Source organism: Ictalurus punctatus, chromosome 6, assembly GCF_001660625.3.
Source record: "Ictalurus punctatus breed USDA103 chromosome 6, Coco_2.0, whole genome shotgun sequence".
NCBI classification, from domain to species: domain Eukaryota; kingdom Metazoa; phylum Chordata; class Actinopteri; order Siluriformes; family Ictaluridae; genus Ictalurus; species Ictalurus punctatus.
Window position 1 is genome coordinate 22,181,322 of NC_030421.2, and position 26,480 is coordinate 22,207,801.

The following is a 26,480-nucleotide window of genomic DNA, read 5'->3' on the forward strand; positions in this document are numbered from 1 at the left end:
AGGAGACTCTTCTAAGAGGTTGTCTTCTGACTCAATACATCAGAGTACTTAGCCAAAGACAGATGTTTATCAGACAATCCACTAACTCAAGCGGTGTCAGGTCTGAAACTAACTCTACAACTGAAAAGTGGCACTTCCACAAATATAGCACCACATACATGCAAAGGTTCCTGCAGAGATCTCATGCTCAGCTCAAGCTTGGGGACTAATTTATTCCTACCACATGGCTCAAAGGACTATATTCATTTTCTCTTGCTCACACTAGCGTATACCTCACAGTCATGCTGTGGAATCCGAGAAACATGTGTCTTCATTCACACATGCTGTGTTTTTTCTCCTCCAGTATACAGATCTGTCTGGCCTTGTGGGATTAAGGGGACGCAAAATGTCTGGAGGCTGCAAAGCATACCTGAGATAAAACTATACAGCACCATGACTGCTGCAAAACAAGAAGCTAAAAAAAACAGACAAGCTTTTATGATGCAATAAGACATACCCTACCCTTTAGTACTCTTTAGTAAACTAGTAAACTATTTTACATTAAATAGATCTGTGTGGCTATCTTACATTACTGAGTCTTAAAGCACAACTATATTTAAAATATCATGCAGCCTGTCTCAGCTGTCTCATTAAAAAGCAGGCTCTTTAAAACTATAGATATACCTATTAGGTCATTTTGCCTTTGTCACCATGTTGTAAAATTAAATGTCTTTGAACAAAATGTAGCATTAAAAAGCTAAGCTGAGCTGAGCTGTAGCAAGACATTTCAGGAGCAAAACATATATATATTTTTTTAGTTACTAAAGTAACCCATGCTATCTTGTGCATGCATTGTTCAGTATTATTTAATGTTTAACTATCTAATTTTCATTATAAACATTAGCTAGCTATGTTAGCTTGATGGATTATACCACATACAAGTCAAGTGTCAAGTCAAGTGGGTTTTTATTGTCATTCCTCTACACAGCTTGTATACATTGGAACGAAATGACGTTTCTTCAGGTCCATGGTGCAATATGGAACAGTATGCAAGACTACATAAAGTGGAAATACACAAATGTGAGATGAGTGGAAAACAATAAATACACAGAACAATAAATACACAGGACAACAGACACAAACATGGACTGTAACTGTAGGCTATTGTGTAATGTAGCAGCACAAGTATAACAGCAATACTGGCAGCAAAAACGAGTTCCATAATATAAAGTGACTGATGCAGCTTTGTAAAGTGCAGTGTGCAGTGGTACCTGGGTAAATGGATTGCTGAGTCTTACTGGTTTAGGTGTTTGACTAGCCCAGGTGAGCGTTCGGAGGTAGCAGGGTGTTGAGTAATCTGACTGGGTCTGAAACTGTTGCAGAAACTGCTCATGTACCTTCTGCCAGATGGCAGGAGGGTGAACAGTCCATGACAAGGGTTTGTGTGGTCATCCGCAACACTGGTGGCTTTGCGGATACAGCGGTTGTTGAAGGAGGTGTCGATGGTGGGTAGAGAGACCTGATGATCTTTTCAGCTGTCCTCACAATTCGCTGTAGGGCCTTGCAATCAGAGTCTGTGCAGTTCCCGTACCACACAGTGAGACAGCTGGTCAGGATGCTCTCTATCATCCCTCTGTAGAAGGAGGTGAGGATGGGAGGGTGAAGCTTGGCTCTCTTCAGCCTCCACAGGAAGTGGGCATGCTTCTGGGCCTTCTTGACTAGATAGGTGGTGTTGAGAGTCCAGGAGAGGTCCTCAGTCATATGCACACCAAGATACTTGGAGCTTTTGACTCTCTCCGCATTTGTTTCATTGATGTGCAGTGGCGTGTGCTCTACTTGGGTTCTCCTGAAGTTCACAATCATCTCTTTAGTTTTATCAACATTAAGAGATTGATTGTTGTCTCTACACCATTCTGTGAGCTGGTTCACCTCCTCCCTGTAGGCTGACTCATTATTGTTACTGATGAGGCCCACAACTGTAATGTCATCAGCAAAGTTGATGATGTGATTAGTATTGAACTTGGCAGCACAGTCATGAGTCAGCAGGGTAAACAGCAGTGGACTGACACACAGCCCTGTTGACACCTGTGTTCAATGTGGAGGTGCTGGAGGTGGAGTTGCGGATCTTGAAGGACTGGGGTCTTCTGGTCAGAAAGTCCAGAATCCTTATGAAATTGTCCTTTTTATCTAGGTGGGTCAGAGACAGATGGATGGTAGATATGGCATCCTCTGTTGAGCACTTGAGATGGTATGCATACTGAAATGGGTCCAGTGTGGTGGGAAGACTGCTCTTTATGTGTTTCATGACTAGCCACTTGAAGCACTTCATGATGATAGATGTGAGTGCAACAGGCTGGTAGTCAATCAGGCAGGACACAGATGATTTCTTTGGCACAGGGATGATGGTGGTTGTCTTGAAGCACACAGGGACAACTACTTCAAACAAATACTTGAGTTATAACATGTGATGCCTTATAGTAAAATCTTATAGTCCTCTCTGGAAAAAAAAGATTTACAAGTTGATTTTCTCACATATGTATATATATCCCAGCTTTCCAGGAGACCTTCAATTATGATATCATTTATTGGAAATCAAGCCATACGTAAAATGGTGGTTAATTGAATGTGATCTACTCAACAAGTCCTGAGCTAGCCCAGCCATACATACATAGACACAAGACATAATGGAAAGCCTTATAGGATAATGTTCTTTATGACACTTTAAAACATTAACTGTATTGCTTCTAACGAAATATAACTAACAACAACAACAACAACAACAACAACAAAAACATATGGCTCTAAGGATTCTTGACCAGGCATTTCCTGCCTTTTCTCTTACTGGAATCGGGTGATTGAAATTCCACGTGTTGGTGTCTTTTGTACTGCGTCAAATGAAAGTTTACTAAATTCAGTTGACTTTTGGGCCACACTATTATAATAACATTCTTACAAAAGGTAGAACTTAATGGAGGAGTGGTTGCATATTTAGTTAACAAAGCATGTGCACAGGCAGACATGCCTATTTACTTCTAACTTTACATCTTATCCACACCAATCAGTATTCCACAAAGAAATCAACTCCTCTCTCAGACTGCCCACCCGTTATTCGACTCTCTTAGTCCTCTCAGACCTATAATTTCCCAGACAGCAGGTACACAATAGCCCCCTAGATGGCACAGCTGGTCACAAAGACTCAAATGGTGCTGGGAACAGAGCTGTGACAGACTTCTAAGGTTCAATGTGTTCCAGAGGGACAGGTCTATACTATCCCTCCACAAAGCGTTCAGTGAAACAGTGCCAAGCTTACAAAGCTCCTACACCAGCTACAGAGAGCAAGAAGTGTGGGAGAGACGTGAGAAGTGAAGAGATACTCCAGAGATGAGCAGAAGCACTTTAGCCCACAACCTAATATATGCCTGAGCTTTACATGTCCAAATCCCAGAAGGCTGAGCAGGAAGTAAGTTTGTGCTTAATTTAGCAAGATGAGGGAGGTACATGTCTCACAGTATGCTCTCAACTTCAAAAATGCCCATTGTTGCTGTGATTACTGCTAGTTTAAGAGGATGACAAGCTGTCACATCATGTCCTACAGCAGAACAGAAAACTTCACATTTATTTGCAATCATAATCCAATCACTGGTTCTCTTATTCTTTGTGATCTTTGACATTTTTTTTTATAGTAATATCTTTACCTGTTTTAACAGTTTTAATTTCAGTGGCTGGAACATTACTCTTCCCTATTTCTATTGTCACTTGGTAAACTCAGTAAACCTGAATTAATGATGCATTCTGAACAGTTTAGAATATAATAGGATATAATAAAGAATCTTAACAATATGCTTGGTGCACTGATGTTTAAATCTGATTTAGGTCTTCATGCACGTGTACTGTTTAACATGTACTGTTTAGATGTTTATTTTAAATCATGGCACGTTGACCTGCACACCAAACATCCATCTATTCATAATATTTTTTCAGTTTTGGCAAGCTGTAAATTTAAAAAGCCTTATTCCTTTTGTTTACCCACTTGAATTTGCAGGTGTCACATATTTCTTGCTGAGGACACAGACTTCCCTCACAGAGACATAATTAGGGAAGTCATGTAGGAGTAAACAGATTTGAATCTAGGTCTGACCTTTCTGGCCCAAAAGCAATGTTGTTAAAATATCCATGAAAATTTGCCATTAACTCACAGTAGGCGGAATTTCAGTCAGGTGACTAGTTCATGCTGCAAGATAGTACACTAAATGAAATGAAAATTAACTGCGCTCAGCAGAATTATTATGTTTTGTTGCTCCCTAACAGAGAATATTGCTGAGATTTACAAAAAGGTAAAATTATCTTATTTTGATGCTTGTGCTTGGCTCTGAGATAGAGGGCTACTGTGCAGAGTGCAGCTGTGAGGCTGAGAGGAGTGGGAGCAGAGGTGGGAAAGGGATGCTCGTCTGTTTACAGTGAGCTTTTGAACCCTGTGTGGAGGTCACACTGGCTAAAGGACACTTATGCACTCAAGCTTCTTCGTGTCTGATTGAGTTTGTACTTTGCTGAGAACTGTACTTTGCTGACATGCAACAGTGAGACAACAATATATATATATATATATATATATATATATATATATATATATATATATATATATATATATATATATATATATATATATATAGATATACAGATATATAGATATATAGATATATATAGATATATGGTTTGAGTATTTCTGAAACTGATTTCCTGAGATTCTATAGTTTGCACAAAATGGTGCAAAAAACAAAAAATATTGAGTAAGTGACAGTTCTGTGGGTGGGAGCACCTTGTTGATAAGAGAGTTCAGAGGAAAATGGCCAGATTGGTTTGAGCTGCCAGGAAGGACATAATAACTCATATAATCACTTTTTACAACTTTGGTAAGCAGAAAAGCATCTCAACATGCACAAAACATCAAACTTTGAGGTAGTTGGGCTACAACAGCAGAAGACCACATTAGGTTCCACTCTTGTCAGCCAAGAACAGGAATTTGAGGCTATCATGGGCACAGGAGCACCCAAACTGAACAGCTGAAGAATAGGAAAAAAAAATCACCTGGTCTTTTTCCAGTCTTATACTGGAAGTATATGCCCATTATAGCCTCAGATTCTTGTTTTTGTCCATAACATTCCATGTTTTGGATCATGAGCAGATTCATTCTTCATCCACTTTTAACGCTTTGGCTGAGGTTAATCTTGGTTCCAGAACATTTGTGGCTCATCTCTGTATTTCTTCTTTATTGGAGCATTCCAATCTGACCTTCTGATTCTTACTGCGCATGAGTAGTTTACATCTTGAGGTATGGCCTCTAATTTCTGTACTTGAAGTCTTCTTCGAATTCTGGATTGTGATACCCTCACCCCTGCTCTGTGAAGGTTGGGGATGTCATTAATTGTTATTTTTGGGTTTTTCTTCACAGCTCTCACAATATTTCCATCATCAACTGCTATTGTTTTCCTTGGCTGACCTGTTCCATGTCTGGTTGTTAGTACACCAGTGGTTTCTTTCTTTTTCAGGACATTCTAAATTGATGTATTGGATATGCCCAATGCTTGTGCAACGGCTCTGATGGATTTTCCCTCTTTTCTCAGCTTCAAAATTGCTTGCTTTTCTCCCATACACAGCTCTCTGGTCTTCATGTTGGTTTATACTTTTTAACAACAAATTCAATCTTCACTGATGAAACCTAGGGCTCAAACCAAGAGAAGATATTCAGAGCTATTAATTATTTAAACAGACAATTTATCAGGGCACATCTGGGCAGCAAGAAACACCGATCAGTCACATGTTCCAATATTTTTGATCACTTAAATGAATGGGTGGGTTCAACAAAAGATGCCATGTTCTAAGTTGTTTAACACATCTATATGTAAATATAAGGAAATGAAAGATGAGATTCTGATCTATCATCTCATGTTTATCTTATGATCTCAAACCCAAATGTCTTCAATGTATAGCGAAAACAACAGAATTGGTTTTATTGTTCCAATACTTTCAGAAGAGATTGTATATACCTATGGCCGCAGCTTGAAGCTTAAGGTGAAATATTGCATTTTAAATTGCCTATATTTACATTTTCAAAACTCTACTGCACAATGGAATTGGTTGTGGGTAGTTTATATATGTATATATATTTTATAGTATGCAGTTTACTTTACCGTATAGTTTATAGTCTATTTTATGTATTTGTTGTATTTATAGTCATTGCACTGATTGTCATTGTAGTTACTTATCCTCTTACATGTCACTCTTTCATGTTAATTGTAGCACCATGATTTTGGGGGAACTATATTTTGTTCCTAACATTACATCTGTCTGTGATGAGAGGAATGACAAATAAAATTCACTAAGCAGAATACAAATGAACAATAAACAAACAAACAAACGAATAAATAAATACATTGGTGTGCAGTGCTATCAGATTGGCCTGGTCTATCACATTAAACTGGTACACACTCCCCTACAGCACACCATGAATTGTTTGTTTGTAGGAATGCACTGATCCCACATTTTCCAATTTAAATAGAGCATCAATATTATCTCTGATGAAAAATCCAGATGGATCTGACCATCTACCATCTGCCAACACAGGCTGAGCTGGTAGATCATCTTTGCCAGCTGCTAAGCACTGATATAAAGGAAACAGTTTCTGAATAATCACAGCTAATGCAACACTGTAGACAAATCGTTTTAAAGAAAATAACACAACAGTAAGGCAATTAGAAATCCCAATCATGTATTTATCAATTTAGTCAAGTAATAAGAAAGCTGGAAAATAACTTTCTAGCTGGTAAAGATCATCTTCCAGCTCATGGTCTGGCAGCTGCTAACTGCACAGACCTGGACTATTCAGCAGGGATTGCTCTGGATATTGGCTGATATTTATTATTGATCTGATAAGTTGTCTAAGACTCTTCTCTGCAAGCTTCTGTTGCCAATGAGTGCAAAACATCATACATGTTCATGTAATAAAGTATGTCAGAAAATCAGATTTAAAAATAAATAAATAAATACATTAAACAGAATCTGATCCAGTCCAAATATTAAATACTGTATTCTTACTTAAATACCATTAAAAAAAATTCACTCTACATAATGTGGGAAAATTTTCTTTTAAAAGCAGATTATAACTTATTTTTGTAATGGGAGCAATATAAATGTCTAACATTAGTACCCCAATATAGGAGAACCTCACCCAGACACCCTACTATATGCCAAGAGTAATGCTAAATTAAAGTTATAGTGTGCCCTTAATTCCAGGCTAACTAACTAACTAACTAGCTCAGTGGTCCATGAGGAGATGGCATAAACAAGTCATTCACTGACCCATTTATCCTGTTTCATCACATCATAACTAACAGCCGGATGGATAAAAGCTGAATGGATACGTCCTAAACCGCATACCGTGTTAAACATTAGGTTATATCAGAATCCTACGCCGTTATATGTTATGGAGGAAGCTATAGCTAATAATCAGGAGCTCCATGCAAGAAAAGAAGGAGCATATCAGCAGCGTCCTGCTCTCTCCCTCAGCCGTTATTTTGATGGAGGCGCCCTTCACTCCGTTATATTCCGGCTTTAAGGGAGCAGGTGCAGGGAAAAGAGGTTAAGCATCACCACGGATAATTAGCAAAACGACCTGATTTTAAAGCAGCGAGGCGTTTATTTTCCCGTGTGACAAGAAGATGGTCGCCAAACAGAGGATCCGAATGGCCAACGAGAAGCACAGCAAAAACATCACGCAGAGGGGCAACGTGGCGAAGACCCTGGTAAGACAGACACGTTTTTATCCTGCGGGAAATGAGAATTAACAACGAATATTTGTAAAAGCAGCTTTTCTAAACGAGCATACCCCCTCCCCCCTCACGAAGATGTCTGGATATATATATATAAATATATATATATATATTTTTCCCCTCTTGCCGTTATCTCTAGTCAGTCGTTTGCCACGTCAGCGGAGAAACAATACCCTCCTTATCAGTACCATCATTTTCTGTTGTGACTGTTTACTACTGTTAGCTTTCTATTATAATAGAAATCATTTCGACGATACACATGGGTTCCCGAGTAACCTACACCGTGTTCTTCCCTACCTGTAAAGCTATGTAAGCTATTCATTAGTCCTGGGTTAATTATGTATCCAGATGTCAGATTAAATTCTACGCTAATATATTATATTTCTCATCCAAAATAGGAGCCTGGGTTTCTGACAAAACCACCAACAGTATTTAAGCATCAACACTGTACTGGTGCAAACCTTTACATTCAGTATATTCAGGTGTGTTTATAATATGAAATAAACGGATGTGACATATACAAGCGTTTCACCAACTACTATAACGCCCAGTGGTCACACCCTCTCATACATGTGGCTATAAATAATTCCATATGTACATTAGGCCTACACATCTGGAACCACATCATGATTCAGGGCTGAGAATGCAGGATTGTCCCTTAAGACCTTTCTTTATTTGCTAAAGCATTTAATTGCCTTGTTGTCACTGGCTTTACCTCGACTGCTATATCACGTGAACTGCATGTCCCATCTTGTTTGAAGTCATGTCCAAAAGCAGTTAAATTTTGATGTACAGTATATGACTCCCATGTTGTCAAAAAAATCAAATGAGATGCATATGCAATCCATGTAATCCTTATTTAACTTTAAACTGCCCTTCTTAGGTTGAACGTTCAAAGGACAACAAGACAGTCCTTTGTCTCACAGGTATTTTTATGCTAGTCCTGTTTATAAATTAATAGCAGAGTGATTTATTATTGCTGTATGTGCTAAATACTGTACTTTTTTTTGCTTATAAATTAGTAGTTTTCCTTGTTGCGGTGTTGTGTTCTTGTCCACCCTAATCTATCCTCAATTTACTGTCTGTGTGGAGTTTCTTATGTTCTCTCATGTACATGTGGGTTTCCTCCCAATTCCCAAAAAACATGGCAATAAATGGATTGGCTAGACCATGTTGCATTAGATGTGTGTGTGTGTGTGTGTGTGTGTGTGTGTGTGTGATGTTCGCCGTTGACAGTGCTATATTCATCAACACCGAGGCCACCAATATCCTTTATGATATCGCTCACATCACCCAGCCATATAGCCTGAATATCAACCCGGACAAAACCAAAGTCCTGACAACGGATGGTTCACAGGCCACCAGTCACCTCGACAGAGTCCAAATCAAACAAGTGCAAGGATTCAAATATCTGGGATCAGGAGTCCACAGCAGAATTGGCCAGGCATCAGCAGCATTCACTTCGCTTAGGTGGTGCCTATGGAAAAAGGCTAATGTCTACATTAAGACCAAAATTCGCCATTTCTGATGCTGATCTTGCTAATTCTCTTGTAAGCATCAGAAACGTGGACTCTGCTGAAACCAGAGCTAAACAAACTTGAGGTTTTCAAAATGTGATGCCTGTAGCAGATCTTGGGTGTCTCCCTTCGTGATTGACTTCACAACAAGACCATCCGGATAAGATGCGACAACCAGCGTACAATCGAAGAGACAATTCAGTGGAGACGACTGAGGTGGTTCAGGCACATCTGCCGAATGAACGTCACTCGAATACCATATCAGCTTCTCTGGCGGGACTGACTAGTGGACTGAAAGGTGCAAATATCTGCGCCAAAGAAGACATGGTCTAAGCCAGGGGTGTCCAATCTTATCCGGAAAGGGCCGGTGTGGGTGCAGGTTTTCATTCCAACCAAGCAGAAGCCACACCTGAGTCTATTGAAAGCCAAGATCAACTGATTAAACAGGTGGAATCAGGTGCATCTCCTGCTGGGTTGGAATGAAAACCTGCACCCACACCAGCCCTTTCCGGATAAGATTGGACACCCCTGGTCTAAGCAATTCGGTCTCCATGACGCCAAGGCTATTGCCATGGATCGTATAGGCATCGTGAATGAAGTTCAAAATCCAGCATACCCATAGCAGTATACTGGCTCCAGAGGCAACCGTGTCCTTTTGCCAGCTAGGGACTAAAGAAGAAAAAGAAATGTGTGTGTGCATGGTGCCACTTGTGTCCCATCCAGGGTATATTCCTGCCTTGCACCCTGGGATAGGCTCCAGATACACTGCACCCCTGATAAAGTGGTTACTGAAGATGTATGAAGCACCTGCTACAACCTACCACTGAAGATGTATAAAGCACTTACTAGGTGATCTCACTATAAACACAATATTTTAATTGGGCAATTGACTAATGAAGTAAGATACTGGCACTTTCCAGTTACTGGAAATGGTTAGATAATGGAGAATAGTAATGTTATATAGACAATGTCTAATGTACCCTGGACCAATACAGTGAAAATGCCTCAGTTCCACAGACATTTTAGAGGTGAAGATAGTTGGACTCCAGGTTGTGCATGTAAGACATGCCATGTGCTATTTGGTTATGATCAACTCATCAATCAGTTGATTATGTGAATGTAATCAGGAGTATTCAGCTTTGGTGGTATGAAAGCATGCAGCCACACTGTTCCTTTGTGAATAAGACTGCAACCCCTGTTTCAAAGATGTTACAGTGTCTTAATTAGTTGCCTCATCTTGAGCCACTGGGATTATTGTGCAATCATTTAAACTTTAATGGCTAACTATGTGTGTTATTTGCTGGTCTTCTGTGTCAGTGAACTCATCAGAAGTATAACATTTTCAAAATGTATGGCTGTTTTGAACTGACAGTAATGAACGGGAATTGTATAATTCTTAGTACTTGTTAGTGCTACTTTTTGAAGTAAATGCAATGCAATTTCTTGTTTTCTGATTATCTTGCAGCGACCACAAGAGGAGAAATATCCAGTGGGACCATGGCTTTTGGCACTTTTCGTATTTGTTGTTTGTGGATCAGGTAACTCTTGTATTTACCCACATAAAAATAGGTGACACATTAAAGTAAAAAAAACAAAACAACCTGCCTTAAGGAAGTTTTGGGCCACCACAAGCTGCCAAAACAGCATTAGTGTCCCCTGGCACAGCTCTCTGGAAATGTCTGAGAGGGATGAACACCATTTTTCCAAAATATATTCCCAGAGTTGGTGTTTTGATGCTGGAGTGCGCTATCTAACCCCTCACCTCAAAATCTCCCATAGATTTTCAGTTGGGTTGAGATCTGTTGACTGTGAAGGCCATAGCATATGGTTTACATTATTTTCACCCCCATCAAACCATTCAGTGACCCCTTGTGCCCTTTGGATGGGTTATTGGCATCCTGGCAGAGATGACTCTTATCAGGATAGAAATAGACCCAAGTGATGCAACAGAAAAACGATTATAGCCAGGAGATCACAAGTTTGAATCCCAACGATGCCATAAGCATCCGTGGCCAGGATCCAAGGGAGCAAAATTTGCCATGCTTTCTGGGTGGGATGGATGGCATACTCTCCCCTGTCAGTCACAGTGACACTAGCCAATTGTGGGCATCTATGAGAGTGCACATAGTGAATAGTTCCTCTGAGTGTGTGCTATGCTGCCTTGTGACACACCATGAGCCGAAGGTTTGGTTGGCTAGCTTCCTGCTTCTTGGAGGAAGCAAGTGTTAGCCTTCATCCTCCCAAGTTTCTAGCTGTCGTATGATGGGGGAGAGCTGGCTGGTGGGTGAGAATTGGCAGGAGACTGAATTACGGAGAAAATGGTAGAAATACAAAAAAACAAGAAGGAAAAAGGAAAAAAAAAAGATCAATGCTTCATCATAGATTAAAAGCCAGAATAATTTATTGATTTGCAACGACCTTGCAAATCTCAAGGGACAAGTGGAGACACACCTTCTAGTAAAATTTCCCACACAGCATATCAGAGCCAATGATTTTACCTTTAATTTGTCACTCATCTGTATTGATCCAAATTTCAATGCCATATGGATATGAGGGAGAAACAAATACTGTACTTTAGTTGTAGATCTCAAAACTCTATATCCCAGGCTCTAACCACTGACAATCTGTTTTTTCCTTCTTAGCCATCTTTCAAATCATTCAGAGCATCCGAATGGGAATATGAATCCTGCACCTCCTCTACACATCCATGAGATCTGCGCCTATTAGGCGCAGTAGTAAGGAAAACTGGAGGCTGCAATAGTGATCGTCAGCTCTACGCGAAGGAGCCAAGTCCTGTGCACAGTATATGACATTGCCATTCACTTGTTTACAGTGTACCTGGATGACAGGAACAAGTGCTTTTCTACTGAACCATTGTGGCCGGCTTTGCCACCCTCATGTCCGATTTGTGCAATAGAATGTGTGCTTTTGTAACCATTAATGTTGTGCGACATTTTGTTTGTATATGTTGTTTATTCTATTAGTGTCGTGTATGACGATTTTGAAAATAAATTCTACACATTTGGGAAATGTCTGTTTTAGCTTTTGGAAATATACAAAGCCTGATATCATGCAGAAGGTAAGAAGAGAGAACATTTAATTATAAAGTAAATAATAGAATTATAAGCACGATAGTGAGAACACTTTATATCCCCTTCTTTGTTTTGTACAGCTCACAGTCACTATAAGGATTGTCCATTTGAAATAATGAAGTGCCAGTTTGGTTATCTGATTGCAGTCAGGTTTTAGATCTACTTTACTAGAAGCCCAATACATGATGATTCGTAAGAAAGAAATTCTAAGTGGTTTGAAATGTCAGGGCTATATCAATCTTGCTCCCGTTCTTGCAAGGACACCTGACCTAAAAGATGGGCAGAAGGGACAAAAAAACAGGCAAAACAAGTAAATTGTAGAGATACTGAAGTAACTGGTTTTGTGTGAAGCAGCCTTGAGATAACAGATTATTAATCCTTAAGTTAGATGACACAGTAGTTTACTGCACCTTTTCTTCTTGGTCTCGCATGCATGCATACATACATACATGCATAGACACACACACACACATACACACACATACATACATACACACACAACTACTTAAAATAACACAAATGTTCTCAGCCAAGGTTCCTTAAACATTTTATTGAGAGTTGTGAAGTGCAATTGAACTATTTTACACCTTATCACCGGTTTTGAGAGACATGCACGCAACGTAAGCATACAACTTATATATAAAATGCAGCAATAATGCATATTAGTTATTAATGATATTCAGAATAACTAAGTTGAAGGTTTGATCTCCAGAGTACTTCACTGTCAAAAACAGAAACAAATCACATGGGTGCAATATACTTCAAATAACTTCAAGTGAACAAGGTATACAGTAGGTGTTAACACAGCCAGGAAGTTGAGTAGTTGTCTTTTGTCCTGTAAATATCCTAAGACTGAAACCTCCGTTCTTGTATAACAGCATAGAAAAAGTCAAATATCTCAGGCAAACCAACAACCCTGTCTTTAGTTTGTACAACCTAAATAGTGTCTCTTAGTTTTTCTCACAATATCACTATTTTACAGATTACTTACACTAAATATACAAGGATATACAGGAGCCCACATTCATTCTTCCATCCATTCTCTCAGCTCAACATCTTTTTCCCCAGATTCTTTTGAGTCACTGCAGTGAAACAGCAGCTTTTATGTCGCAACAGATCGAATAAGGAATTCAATGTTAAATACTGAAAATCAATACCTCCCTCCTAGGCAACTTTACTCCCTTCATTCACCCAGGTATAATGATGACCCTAATGCAAACAATTGAGACACCATCTCGTACACCTTCCACATAGTTGATGGTGCACTGATTAGTTGTTCAACAAAGAATTTTCACATTTGTCATCATTAAAGTGCTTGCTTTTTGGAGTCTTCAAAAAAGACTGATCAGCATTTCCACTACAAAAGTGAGGTATGGAAACACCATTACAAAGCCAGAGTTACCACTGAAAAATGACATCGCTTAAAATCCTTTAGACACAGGCACAGTGATTTGAGTTGTGTCCGCTTCGAATTTTCTTTCTCCCAACAGTCACAATCCATGGAATTTGGCAATATCCAACATGTCAGCAAACTACTGGACTGTCAGCAGTGTGTACAGCAATGCAGTGTAGCCTTTGTCAGGTTCTTAGACTTTAAATATGTGCAAACTTTGACATAATCCTCTTGTGAAAGAGGCATACGTGTTCTATAAGTGAATTTTGCCTTAGCTCAGTTGACCACTCATTCCTCTTGACATGTTACACTGAGGGTCCAGAGTTCTGTGAAGGGAGCTGCTGCCCCGTCATCGCTGACTGCTGTGTTCCCTGCGTGGACGATTGTGGAGAGCCACTCTGAACCTGGGCCTGAAACTGTGCCAGCTGCTCCGGACTGGCTAAATTCTTCAGTAGGTTGTTTTCCTGTTCCAGTTGAGAGTTTCTTTCTATCAATTCTTTGATTTGCTCTTTCAGCACCTCCACTTCCTCTCGAACAGCATACATCAAGTGACTCTTCACTAGATCCTGAAAACAAAGAATACACAGCATATACAAGCTGAGATAGAAGCAGAAAATACAAGCATTCAGAGTTAAGCATAATGTGAGGATTAAAAACCCACGGTCAACACAAGGGAATCAAGTAAGATTTGTATAAGCCTGAATTATCACAGCATTATTTACAGTACTGGTCATGGATTTAATGAAGGTTTCGGTCATGCACCTAATTTTTGTCATGATCAGTCTTCATGTTGATGACTGGAAATATTTATTTAAAAATAAAGTTTAAAAAAAAACAAAAAAAAAACTGAATTGCAATGATTAAGTTCATTTCTAGCAGCATTCATGAGCCAATCTGATGCAATGCTGAGGAAAGCAATGGGCATATGCTCGGTTAGGGAATACCTGCATTCAGCACTACATGCGCTTGCTACACTCCGCGTCACTGAGGGAACAAAATGGCCGTCCCACACAGAGCTCAGCCAATCAGAGGCAGAGATATTTATAACCGCCTGTAAAAGCTTTGTCCTTTGCCTAGCAACAGTAACGAGGCACAGGCTCGCGTGAGGCCGAGTACTGCTCCTGATCACAGTTTCATGCAGGAAATATGACTCCACATTCAAAACGCTAGCACAGGCATGAGTATTATTTAGGTTTCTGGAGACCTCGGTATTGAAAATTAGTATTCGGTGAAAATATTAACAACTCGTAACGTGAAATACCACTGTTCGTTTATTATTTGCGTTATAATTACAAAGGGTGAAAGCTACAAAGATCTAACTGTAGCAACTCTAAACAAGAAGAGGAGCAGGGGAAAAAAAAAAAAAAAAAACACATTAGAGCTGCACTATTTCTAACATCTGTTGTAACTAACACAATAACGGAATGAACTGAAGAATTAAGGGAGCTGAAGCGACACTGCAAAACCGCCATAAGCCAAAGCGTTTGCCTGTGCTGTGCACCACTGTGTCCATTTAGTCATTATGTAATTCACTGGACAGTTAGGGGATGCTGATGCAGCTCTGTCATCAGCTCTGTCCTCACTCATTACTATTCGCTTTACTGGTCAAATCCACTCTTATTCTGTCGCTAACATGGCCTCTTTATGTATAGCAAGAAAAGAAACCCACACACTTACCATTGCTTGCTCGATTTTGTTGTCTATGGCCACAACACTGGCACCTGAAGAACTGAAAAATAAATCCAAGACACAGCCATGATTAATCAGAGTGTAAAAATAAATAAATAAAAAAAACACACCAAAAAAAAAAAACAGCAAGGTACATAAGATTAAATACGTAGGCAAAATACATTTGTACATTCAATTAAATGCGCAAAACATTCTATTACAAAAAATTAAAACCGCTTTTTGAAACAAATAACTCGTTAAAAACGACACTATTTTGGAAGAGCAGAAACATGTCCAGATTTACAGAGCAGTCCTCTATGCAGCATCTTTTTCTCCGAGAACTGGATCGAGTGTAAATAAGCAAGCAGATTTCAGACGTTATTAAAACGGCATTACTACCCATAGGCATGGTAACAAACAAATATTCTGTGTTTTAAATCTATATTAAAGAGCTATGGATAGGACCACTGACTAATTACAGAAAACAGAGCATTTCTAGCCATACTATTGTGTGCTGACGGTTCTTGCTCTAAAACGCATAGGCTTGTCTTTTTCTTTTTTCCCCCTTTTTTTACCTATTGTCGAGCCTCACGGAGGAGGTTTCGGTTCCCAGCAGCGATGACAGAAAAGATATTGAAAAATTTCTTAGCTGGCATACACCAAGATCCATCGCCACCGAATAGCATTGAGAATTCATGCTATTTCGTCCATATACACCAACACGGAAGCGAGAAAAATGTAACTCTTAAGCGATGCGCGAGTGTTATATAGTCTCGCCGAGGTTCACATTGAATCGGCGGGTGAGAAAAGTCGACCTTCGCAAAGAAAGGCTGGTTATCAGCAGAGCGAACATCCACCTCCGCCGCACAAAGGATCTCCAAGGTCAGCTCATCTCCGCTGTGCTGAAAAATCTGCAGCCTGCACTATTTGCATAATATATCCGAGAAAAACAGCGCAGCGCTGCACCCTATTGGTGGAGGAGGAACCAGATTTGACTAATCTATGTGGTAACGCCCCCACTCGAGCCTCGGCAGCGCCACCACGCATAATTTATTTAAAACGCCGCTTCCTAATAAGGAAATTCCGGCTTAACCAGAACAATGCATTTTGAACAGCAGTGTAAAAATATTCGTGCTAGACATAAACGACTGGATTTATTTAAATAGCCAGGCGTACACCAAAAACGATACCAACACTAAGAATTTACCTGATAAAATGAATATAAACTATCCACACATTATCTAAAATTTTCGCTTAAAAACAACCTTCACAACTAAAGTTCAATGGCACCAAACCCATACAGAGCTTGAAATGCTATCACAGATTCAGCATACACAGGCTGACACTTGTATGTAGTAAATGGGACAACAGCTGGCTGTCAAATAACATTTTCTAACAGGTCTAGGAAATAATATATACATATATACACATACACTATATATATATATATATATATATATATATATATATATATATATATATATATATATATATATACACATACATACATATACACACACACACACACATATATACACACACATTTATTTATATATATACACACATTTATTTATATATATATATATATATATATATATATATATATATATATATATATATATATACATACACACACACACACATTTATTTATTATAATATATATATATATATATATATATATATATTATAATAAATAAATGTGTGTGTATGTATGTGTGTGTGTGTATATATATATATATATATATATATATATATAAAAATAACACATTAGCTTTTTTCGATAGCCAAGAATGTGCCATTATTTTATTTAAGAAGCAAATTAGTTAACCACTTTCACACACGCTTCATTGTTCATACATGTACATGTTCTGTAGATGTCATGTCTGAAGAGAAAAACCAAAATAAATCAGCAAGGACAAGTTTTTAGTTGAAACCAGAGACCAGTTTAAAGTTATAGTTTGTGTAAGCTGTGCAGTAATTCAGGCAGGTATAAGATCCGAACCAGTCCTGTCCACAAATAACTGTCTTTCATTAGGAACCCCATGTAAAGAGCCTGCCAGGTGAGAGCCAACAGGCACAGTCACTTATGAAAAATTAAATGCTTTAACCAGAACGACACACCAAAAATCAAATTAAAGTTGTCTGATGAAAAGTAAGATACACTTCATTAGAATGTTCCTTTGGAAAGACCTGCTTGGTTGTTAGAGTATTTATACCATGTCACATGACCATCAAAAACTAGGTTCACAACACGAACCATAATTTAATTACATTATACACAATATGCATAGTACAGAAACAGTGTAAGCAGATTAGACTCTTTGTTCTGGATAAGATCTTATCGTAGCTGGTATTGTACTAAGACTTTGTATATTGTTTACACTAATAATTATTGATAGTTCAAAGCTATCGATCATGAAACCTAGCATAGGAGCCAGATTAATGAATTTGTTTTCCCTCCAGTATCAAGTGAATAGTGACAAGTTACAGGACAGTTGATGACTCAGATCAAAGATCACTTTACTAATACTAACCCATGAGTCCTGTGCAAGTCTGAACATTATACTGCTGCTAATCTTCACTATGCAAAATCATAGTGTGTAGAGACTTTACTTTTATACTTAAAAAAATAAAATAAAATTATATATATAGCTAGCAATCCACTTTCTAACAGTAAACTGAAATGGTGAGTCAAAGGAACATCATCAGCAAATATGACTGATAAAATGTATTATTTACAAGTATACATTCTGCATACCAAGAATGCATATAGGGAAGGGAATAAATACCACTAATATAGGTCTCCGCTAGTTTGACCCCTAGATAGACCTGGAGACCTACTTCTAGGCTTCTACTTTAACCTGTGTGGAAGCTCCAAATGGCAGAAAAGAAAACATTTTGCCATGGTCATATCATGGCCACATCAGATTACACTACACATTTAATATTTTAAAATACAACATATCTGCAATTATAGAATGTATAAGACTGCCTCAGGATTACAGTGGTAGACTAGTAAATCTCTTGGTTTCTAGTAAATATATACCAGTTATCCCAAATAAACACTGCAGCACAACAAACAAAAGGACAGATTCCAAGTAGCTCAATGAACAAAAAAGCTCATCCAGAGTTCTTACCTGGAAGAGGCTGTAAGCACTTATAGTGCCCAAATATACATCATCTCTCTGTGGCCTGACCTCAGTGCACAAATGCAGTCTCCCTTAAGCTAATGTCATTTAAACAACTTACAACACACCACTGCTCATTCATCCCAACAAGGTGACTTTAAGGCGACCTTACTGTTTTGGTCCAACGACAACACGGCAAAAAAGATAATGATCCAAATGACATCTTCCATCTTGCCAACACGGACAATAATCTTGACTATGAAAGCGTAGAACATTACAATACATGCATGCTTCAGAATACAACCACATTAATTATAATATGGTCCTGTATTATTACTGAACATTATGGGGACAGAGATAAAAATAGCATTTCCATTCAGGAAGGATTTCTATAGCTACTTTTCAAAATGAAATACAAAAAGACATTGCAGCACACAGCTATAAACAGATATGTCCACAGAAAGGCTTGAAAACAATGCTACACAAGGCATTTGCTCTTTTCATTTGTGAGCTTTACCTCTTCAGATGCTTTTCCAACTCCCTGAACAATAGCTTTATGGCCATTCTGTCCCGGCCCTGCACCTGGAGATCCGTTTCTCTCATTGATCCGTCAATCAGCAAACCTTCAATAACACAATTCAATCCACTATACTCCACAAGGCTCAAGTACATACACATGAGGACAATGAGCAGTCCAAGGGTTGTACATGCCTCTTCGATTGTCTCCACTGCGCTGCCTTTGTATGTCTAACAAGCAGAGTTGTGAGCGATTGACAGAAAACAAGAACGGGACAAGCCGTGATGTCATGTCACGTGACTCACTGTTACATAAACCATCAGCAGAGATTAAGACCTTCCCAATGATCGGTGTTTTTACAAACTGATGCTCTGGAGGCTGCTGCCCACACCATATCAGCAGCTACCCAAATCTCACGAAGCCCAACCCACTCTCTCCTCCTCCTCCTCTTTTCCCGCCAACGCAACACACATTTCTCTTCTCCAACTGCAGCTTTGTGGAGAGAGGGCCCCCTGCACTTCGGCCTGGACTTATCTTGTCACTTCTCATAAGCGTTGTAGGCCAGCAATGGCTTAAAGTGACCACGACTGATAAAGCATGTGCATGTCTCACAGGCTTAAGCTGCTCGCACTGAAATAATAGAGACCAACAATAGGAGGGACTGTACTGTACCTGTCCAAAGAACACTGAGTGGGTGCTTTGGGTGGTGGTGTGATGCAGCTGTGTTTAGTTGAGGCTCTATTCATTCAAATACATCAGCATCAACACAGACTCTGCTGCATGGCTCATACATCAAAATACTGCAAGTTTCTAGGGTCAATCAGGTGAATGTGTGTTCTGTACATTCTTCTTGGTGGAATTATGCATTAATATAAACATGCATTTTAACATTTTTAAGCTTTACTACGTTACTGTGATCCTGTACTTAAATAAATACAAATTAAAAATAAATAAATAAATAAATAAATAAATAAACCAGGAAAGCTTTTGTTAGGCATCACAAACAGGTTCAACTTATGACATCTGCTTTCTCAGCTATAAAAACACTTTCTTCTAAAAACACAGCTACAAAAAAAAAAAAAAAAAAAAAAAAAAAAAAAAAAAAAGAGGCACTTTCTAGCAAAAAGCAATCTTCCCAACATGGGTAGTAAAATTTATATGCTGCCTGTTAGGTTGTGTTATGTTATGGAACACAATGTGTGTATGTATGCAAACAAAGAAAATTATTCATCAATAAATTTAAATATATAATTATTACTTTAATCAAAACAGCAATGAAGCTTTTAGCTGCAAAACAGCCTGTTATATGAACACTGGTAAACATGCTCATCTAACATGAACACAGTGTGAACAAAATTGCTGGGACATTTGCGCAGAGTCAAAGATACATGCACTACTGCCTTCAAATTTGGCTAAAATAAAATACCCTAGAACCTAGCTGACCTTACACCACACAAACAATCTCAGAAGCCCAAAAGTGCTGTCTATCCAGGCAGATGGTTCCTGAATTCTAGGCTACAGATTTGACAGGCTATTTGAAAGTGTCTTATAAAACAATATCATGAATGCTGAATATCGACTAAATGGTATATCGAATAAATGATCATCAGCACATGCTTAGTTGTTACACAGACAAATAAATGCCACATTGCCACCCAGCATGAGAGTGTACGTCATTTTGCCATTTGGGCTGACAGCAGCAGGTTGCACAACAGAGCTCCATCCTGTATTCTCCAGCTCACACTCTCACAGTGCAACACACACAGAAAAGACTGGACAGCCTCAGCAAGTTTCACCCAATAAGCAAGAAAATGAGCAAAGAGAACTGCTTCAATGTGCATGTGAATTAAACACAAATGATTAAAAGACTAATGCCAGAGCTCTATGGGTTTCTAAAAATACTAGTAAATAACGAGTGCTACATTTTTATCCCAGGTAATTCATTTCAAAATCAGCTGACAATAACCGTTCACACATCTTTCATCCCTGATATCCCCTCTTAATCAGCAATTCATGTTTCATACAATACGTTCTCACTGTTGTGAATGAGAAGCTGAATTTTCCATTTGTATTGTCTTGGGGGTAATTTCTTGAAAAAGGACCACCCACAGGCTCTCTCTCACATACATGCATACATGCATACATGCATACATGCATACATACCCCCTTCTAAAGCTTGCTGTGCTCTAGTTTTTCAGGACGTGTGAAAAGCATCTCATGTGTTAGCCATTACATAACTGCTCATCTGTATACAGATGCAGCAAGTATAAGTAATGTGAAGTGAAATCTGGTGGGTATAGGATTCACTTGAAGCCAAAACCAGTCAGTAAAGAAGATCTGGAAGAAAGCAATGAAGTGAAAAAGGAAAAAGATGAAGAAAGTGTCTGCCAATACAACATGTGAACATTTCTTGCTACCAAATCCAACCAGACTCACACATTCCATCCCTATATGCAAAACCGGCACAGTCTATATAAAACTGACAGTTAAGGCCATTTGTGATGTACAAAGTGGGCATACAGTATTAATGAGTCTGGAACTGTATAAATTCTGTATAAAAATGTACTGTTATTAAGCCAAGACTCAAACAAAGGGAAGTACAGTGAAGGCTTTCCAATGAACCAGAACAGCATGAAGCGTGGTGAAGACAAGCTCCAGTTAACTGATGAAGTGACATAATAGAAGGGATTTCACTGACTTGGCTACCCCATGAAGGGGGTTGTACTGTACATGATGTTCTTAATTCAGATGGCCAGTCAAACACAAGCATTACTTCCACTTGAACCCTTCAAGTGATCATGTCAACCATATGTTGGCAAAACGGTCAACAGTCTGAACCAAAAAATATGAATGTACAGCATTTAACACAGCATAAAGTTATTCCACCACCTTTTCAAAGCAGTCAAAATGAGACCCCATTTAACAGCCTATTAAATAATTTAATAGACCATACCCAACAACAAAGAAAATAAAATTCCACCGAAACATTTTATTAAACCTTATATTGATGTAATAAGCTCAGACTTTATAGAATTGGATTATAACAGTGAGCTCAGAATCCAGACTTTACAGGCAAGTCTCAAAATAAAATACATTTAAGGCTTAAGCTATGGAGGAAGTATTGGGAAACACTGCTCTGCAAATCTTAACGGCATCCTTCGTTTCATACCTTGTTCTTTTTAAATTGTGCTTTCTCTGCGATGCGCATTTATTGTGTTGGATGAATGCAGAAGCTGACCAAAAGCTTCCAACTGGAAAAATCACTTGATCAAAAGCCAGGCTGGTGTGAAGGAGATATTTACAGTTTCCTAAACCCAAAAGGCATATAGCTCATTTGTTTTAGACTGAAGGTGACCACTGGGAACACAGGGATACCAGTAGTGACTGAGAATTGGGTGTCACCCCTGGCTCTCTTTCATCCAGAAGATAACATCAATAATGGAACAAACCCTTCACCCACCTTACCCACCCCAAATGTACAGTTTGGGAGTAAATCCTGTGGGAAAAAATACTGAATTACACTTATTTAATTATCAGTCAAACTTTTATCAGTCAAATTTTACACCGAAACCCCTCCAAATCTAGCAGCTGGCCCAGTTTAACATAATCTGCATGCTTTTTTAACATTGCTCCCCATCTCTTTCTGGTACCTTATTAGTACTATAGAGCGAGCTGCCTATTTTCCTACATTCTCTGAGCTCATTTCCCCGCCCTTTCTCTCTTTCTCTCCATCTGTCAGGTCAGATCATGACGACTGTTCCTCTCCCTATTGGTTTGCCCTAATTCCAAGAGGAACATTCACAGACAACAACCGGCAGGATCCAGTTTGCTTGGGAGCAACAATCCCTCTGTTGAAAGCGTCTGTGCATTGCAAGGGCATCTTAGTCTTGTGCTAGCCTGTACATGAAAGCACACCTGCAGCGTCTCAATCCCATCTGCCAGCAAAAATGCACTGTCAAACTGCAAGCACTTAAAAAAAAAAAAAAAAAAATACATGAGAATAAATGACACACCAGGACAATGTTACATCATACAAGGCACCAGTACATCTAATTACAATCCCAATTCCGAAAAAGTTAAGACAGTATGGACAATGTAAAAAATTTTAATCATTTCAAAAGTCACTTCAAAAGTCACTCCTGTACTATACTGAAAACACATTTGTTTTACTTTACTAATTTATTTTTGAAAATAGACACTCATTTCAAATCTGATAACTGCAACACACTCCAAAAAAGTTGGGACAGTCGACTGTATCACTGTGTAACATCAACTTTTCTTTTAACACTTAAGAAACCAGTTGATTAAGTTTAGCAAGTAGAATTTTCCCACATTAATCCATTAGGCATTTCTTCAGTTGCGAAACTGTATGGGACCTTCGTTACCTTATTTCGCGCTTCATAATTCTCAATCGGAGACAGGTCAGGACTGCAGGCAGGCCACGCTAGCACCCGCATTCTCTGCTTATGCAACCATGCGCTTGTAATTCGGGCAGAATGTGGTTTGGCGTTGTTCTGCTCTGGATAGCAGCATATGTTGCTCCGAAATGTGTAAATATCTTTCTACATTAATGGTGCCCTCACAGATGTGCAAGTTACCCATGCCATGGGCACTGACACACCCCCATGCCATGACAGATGCTGGCTTTTGGACCTGATGCTGATAACAGCTTGGATGGTCCTTTTTCTCTTTGGCCCAGAGAACACGATGGCTGTCTTGTCCAAAAACTATATGAAATGTTGACTCGTTGGAACACAAAACACGATTCCACTGTGCTACTGTCCATCTCGGATGAGACCGAGCCCAGAGAAGTTGGCGGTGCTTCTGTACAGTGTTGATGTATGGCTTCTGCTTTGCATAGTAAAGCCTTAACTTGCATCTGTAGATGCAGCAGCGAATGGTGCTGACTGACAAAAGGTTTACCAAAAGTATTCCCAAGCCCATGTCAGGATATCCATTACAGATTCATTACAGTTTTTAAAGAAAGTGATGTCTGAGGGATTGGAGATCACGAGCATTCAGAAGTGGTTTTTGGCCTTGCCTATTACGGGCCGAGATTTGACCAGATTCCTTGAATCTTTTAATTATATTGTGCACTGTAGAAGGTGAAATGCCCAAAATCCCACCAATTTGTCTTTGGGGAATGTTGTTCTCAAAATTTTGGATTATTCGCTGATGCATCTGTTGGCAGATTGGTGAGCCTTGACCCATCCTTGCTCTTTCAACTAGGCCTTTTATGGAGGCTCCTTATATACCATGATTAGACAATTGCCCCACCTGTATCACATTACCTTATTTCAACTCATTGCATCGCTATTAGTCCTAAATTGCCCCTGTCCCATCTTTTATGGAACCTGTTACATGCATCAACTTCAAAATAAACGTTTACCTTCAAAAAAACAAACTATGATTAGGTAAAATGTCAAATACCTTGTCTTCACACATTTTTTGTTTAAATACAAGTCAAAGTACATTTACAAATTACTCTTCTTTGTTTTTATTAACATTTTCCATACTGCCCCAACATTTTCAGAATTTGGGGTCTTACAATGAAAGGTACGGTGTGTTTAAATAGAAAATCTGAAAGGTTCATAGTGATTCACTGTGCTATGGACATGCAATTACCTGGATAAATCTACTGTACGGGCAGTAGAGCAATAAAAACAAAGTTGACATTTGTTTCCACATATAATCTTGTACAACCTCGAGTACTCTTTCAAGTGTTGTAAGAAAAGGACATTATTCACACTACAGAATCAAAACAAGACCTAAGGATTGATAAATCCCATTGAAACGATTAAGTAAAACATCTGAATCAAGGGCATATAGATGGAGCACAGAATTCAAGTTCACTTAGGAGGATCATCCTCAAAGTGAATCTCTTGGTCCAAAAGCTGTTTGCTCCCCATCTATGATGGAGAGCTCCTGAAAAATTCCAACAGCTTATGGCTCTGCTTAACTCATCCTGAACAGCTAGGTAATAAATATAAAGAAACCTTAGGGACATTTTGTACAAGTGAGGTTAAATAAAAACTATTACTTTTTGGTCGGGGTTAATACTAAACTCTCCATGCGCAGGACCATAAAGCATGGTCGACACACTCTCCTCATTAGCCCCTCTGCTTTTTGTCCTTTAGTTAGGGCAGGAACAGGCTGTGAGCCCTGAGCGAGCGGGCACACTGCCACTATCCGCACGCCTGGCAAGTGAATAGAGGTGTGCTGATGGAGAGAGCAGTGGGTATGCATAACTGAGGAATGCCTGAGTAAGAGAAGCAAAAACCTAAATGTCAGAACATTTATATGACCTCATTAATAAGAACCATTGTTAAGATACAAGCCATTTCCATATAATTAAGAAGTGGACATAAAAGGGAACAGTGTTATCAGTGTGTCCACTTAGTCCACCATCTGCAAAGGTGAAAACTGTAAATCACTTTCATTGGATACCCTCATGTGTAAGAACAGCTCTCTCAGCTTTCAAAATCAGGCGTTTGAGTCTAGACATCCCCATAAACAATGTGTTTGTCAAGTACTGGTGCTTTGATGGCTGATTTTTCTAGGTTATTGCATATGAAATATCAAGATTTTTTATTTATTTATTTTTTTAAAAATGTGGATATTCAAGTCAATATGGGCTGGAGACTTATTCCCCATTACTAATTAATGTCCCTTTGATCAATCCTCTGGGATTATATTTTAGCTAACAGGTAACCAAAGGAGTGACTTTAGTTAGGATTAAGGAACACCATTCGATTGAATCAGACCCACTAGACTTGTGCAAATCACTCTCCCTCTAATTTAACATCCAATGACAAAGTGCCCAGCATCTCTGATTATTGTTGGTTTCCATCAGACGTAAAGCTGATGCTTGCATCTTTACTGCGATCAAGACAACCTAAGCACCTAGTGCTTATTTTAGATATCCCAAAGCATCAGGAAACACAATTAAGCTCAGTTAATGGCCTTAGCAAAACTTAACACAAACAATTCAATCCATGCAGCAAGCAAATGAAGGAAAAAACTAAAACTACACAATCGAACTCGTTTCCTTGTGACCAACACAAACCCAGTAAATGTAAAGTCAATAGATAAACAATTAAGACACAGAAACAAAGAGATGGAGAGGATGGACAATTAGTTTGACACCAACAGATTTTAAAAACTACGATAAAAATGCTTCTAAACTCTTCAGCTGCATGGTCACTGGTTCAATCCTGAGCACAAGCCATTATCTGTGTGGGTTTCCTCAGAGTTCTCTGGTTTCCTCCAACCTCTAAAAAACACATGCATAAAGGTGGATTGGCTGCTCTAAATTGCCCCTAGGTGAATGTGTGCATGCATGGTACCCTGCGAGGGACT

General features: G+C 38.9%; 2 protein-coding genes across 4 annotated transcripts in view; one reads left to right on the forward strand and one right to left on the reverse strand.

Annotated features, from left to right (window-relative positions):
* Positions 1-4,696: 4,696 nt before the first annotated feature.
* serp2 (stress-associated endoplasmic reticulum protein family member 2) lies at positions 4,697-13,997 on the forward strand. The gene is made up of 3 exons (XM_017470397.3): positions 4,697-7,778; positions 10,788-10,860; positions 11,965-13,997. Exons 1-3 carry the CDS (start codon positions 7,695-7,697, stop codon positions 12,003-12,005), a joined length of 198 nt encoding a protein of 65 aa, XP_017325886.1. The 5' UTR covers positions 4,697-7,694; the 3' UTR covers positions 12,006-13,997.
* The window catches only part of tsc22d1 (TSC22 domain family, member 1), a 35,185-nt gene continuing 21,649 nt past the window's right edge, over positions 12,945-26,480 (reverse strand). Inside the window, exons 1-3 of one of the 3 annotated variants that reach the window (XM_053681014.1) lie at positions 19,122-19,677; positions 15,485-15,536; positions 12,945-14,373 (exon numbers count right to left, since the gene is read on the reverse strand). In XM_053681014.1, the coding sequence (XP_053536989.1) occupies positions 14,113-14,373; positions 15,485-15,536; positions 19,122-19,282 (474 nt within the window). In that variant the 5' untranslated portion in view covers positions 19,283-19,677 and the 3' untranslated portion in view covers positions 12,945-14,112. Of the gene's footprint in view, positions 14,374-15,484; positions 15,537-16,050; positions 16,729-19,121; positions 19,678-26,480 lie in introns of those variants that run through there. The other 2 variants (XM_053681015.1, XM_017470396.3) reach the window with 2 other exon arrangements.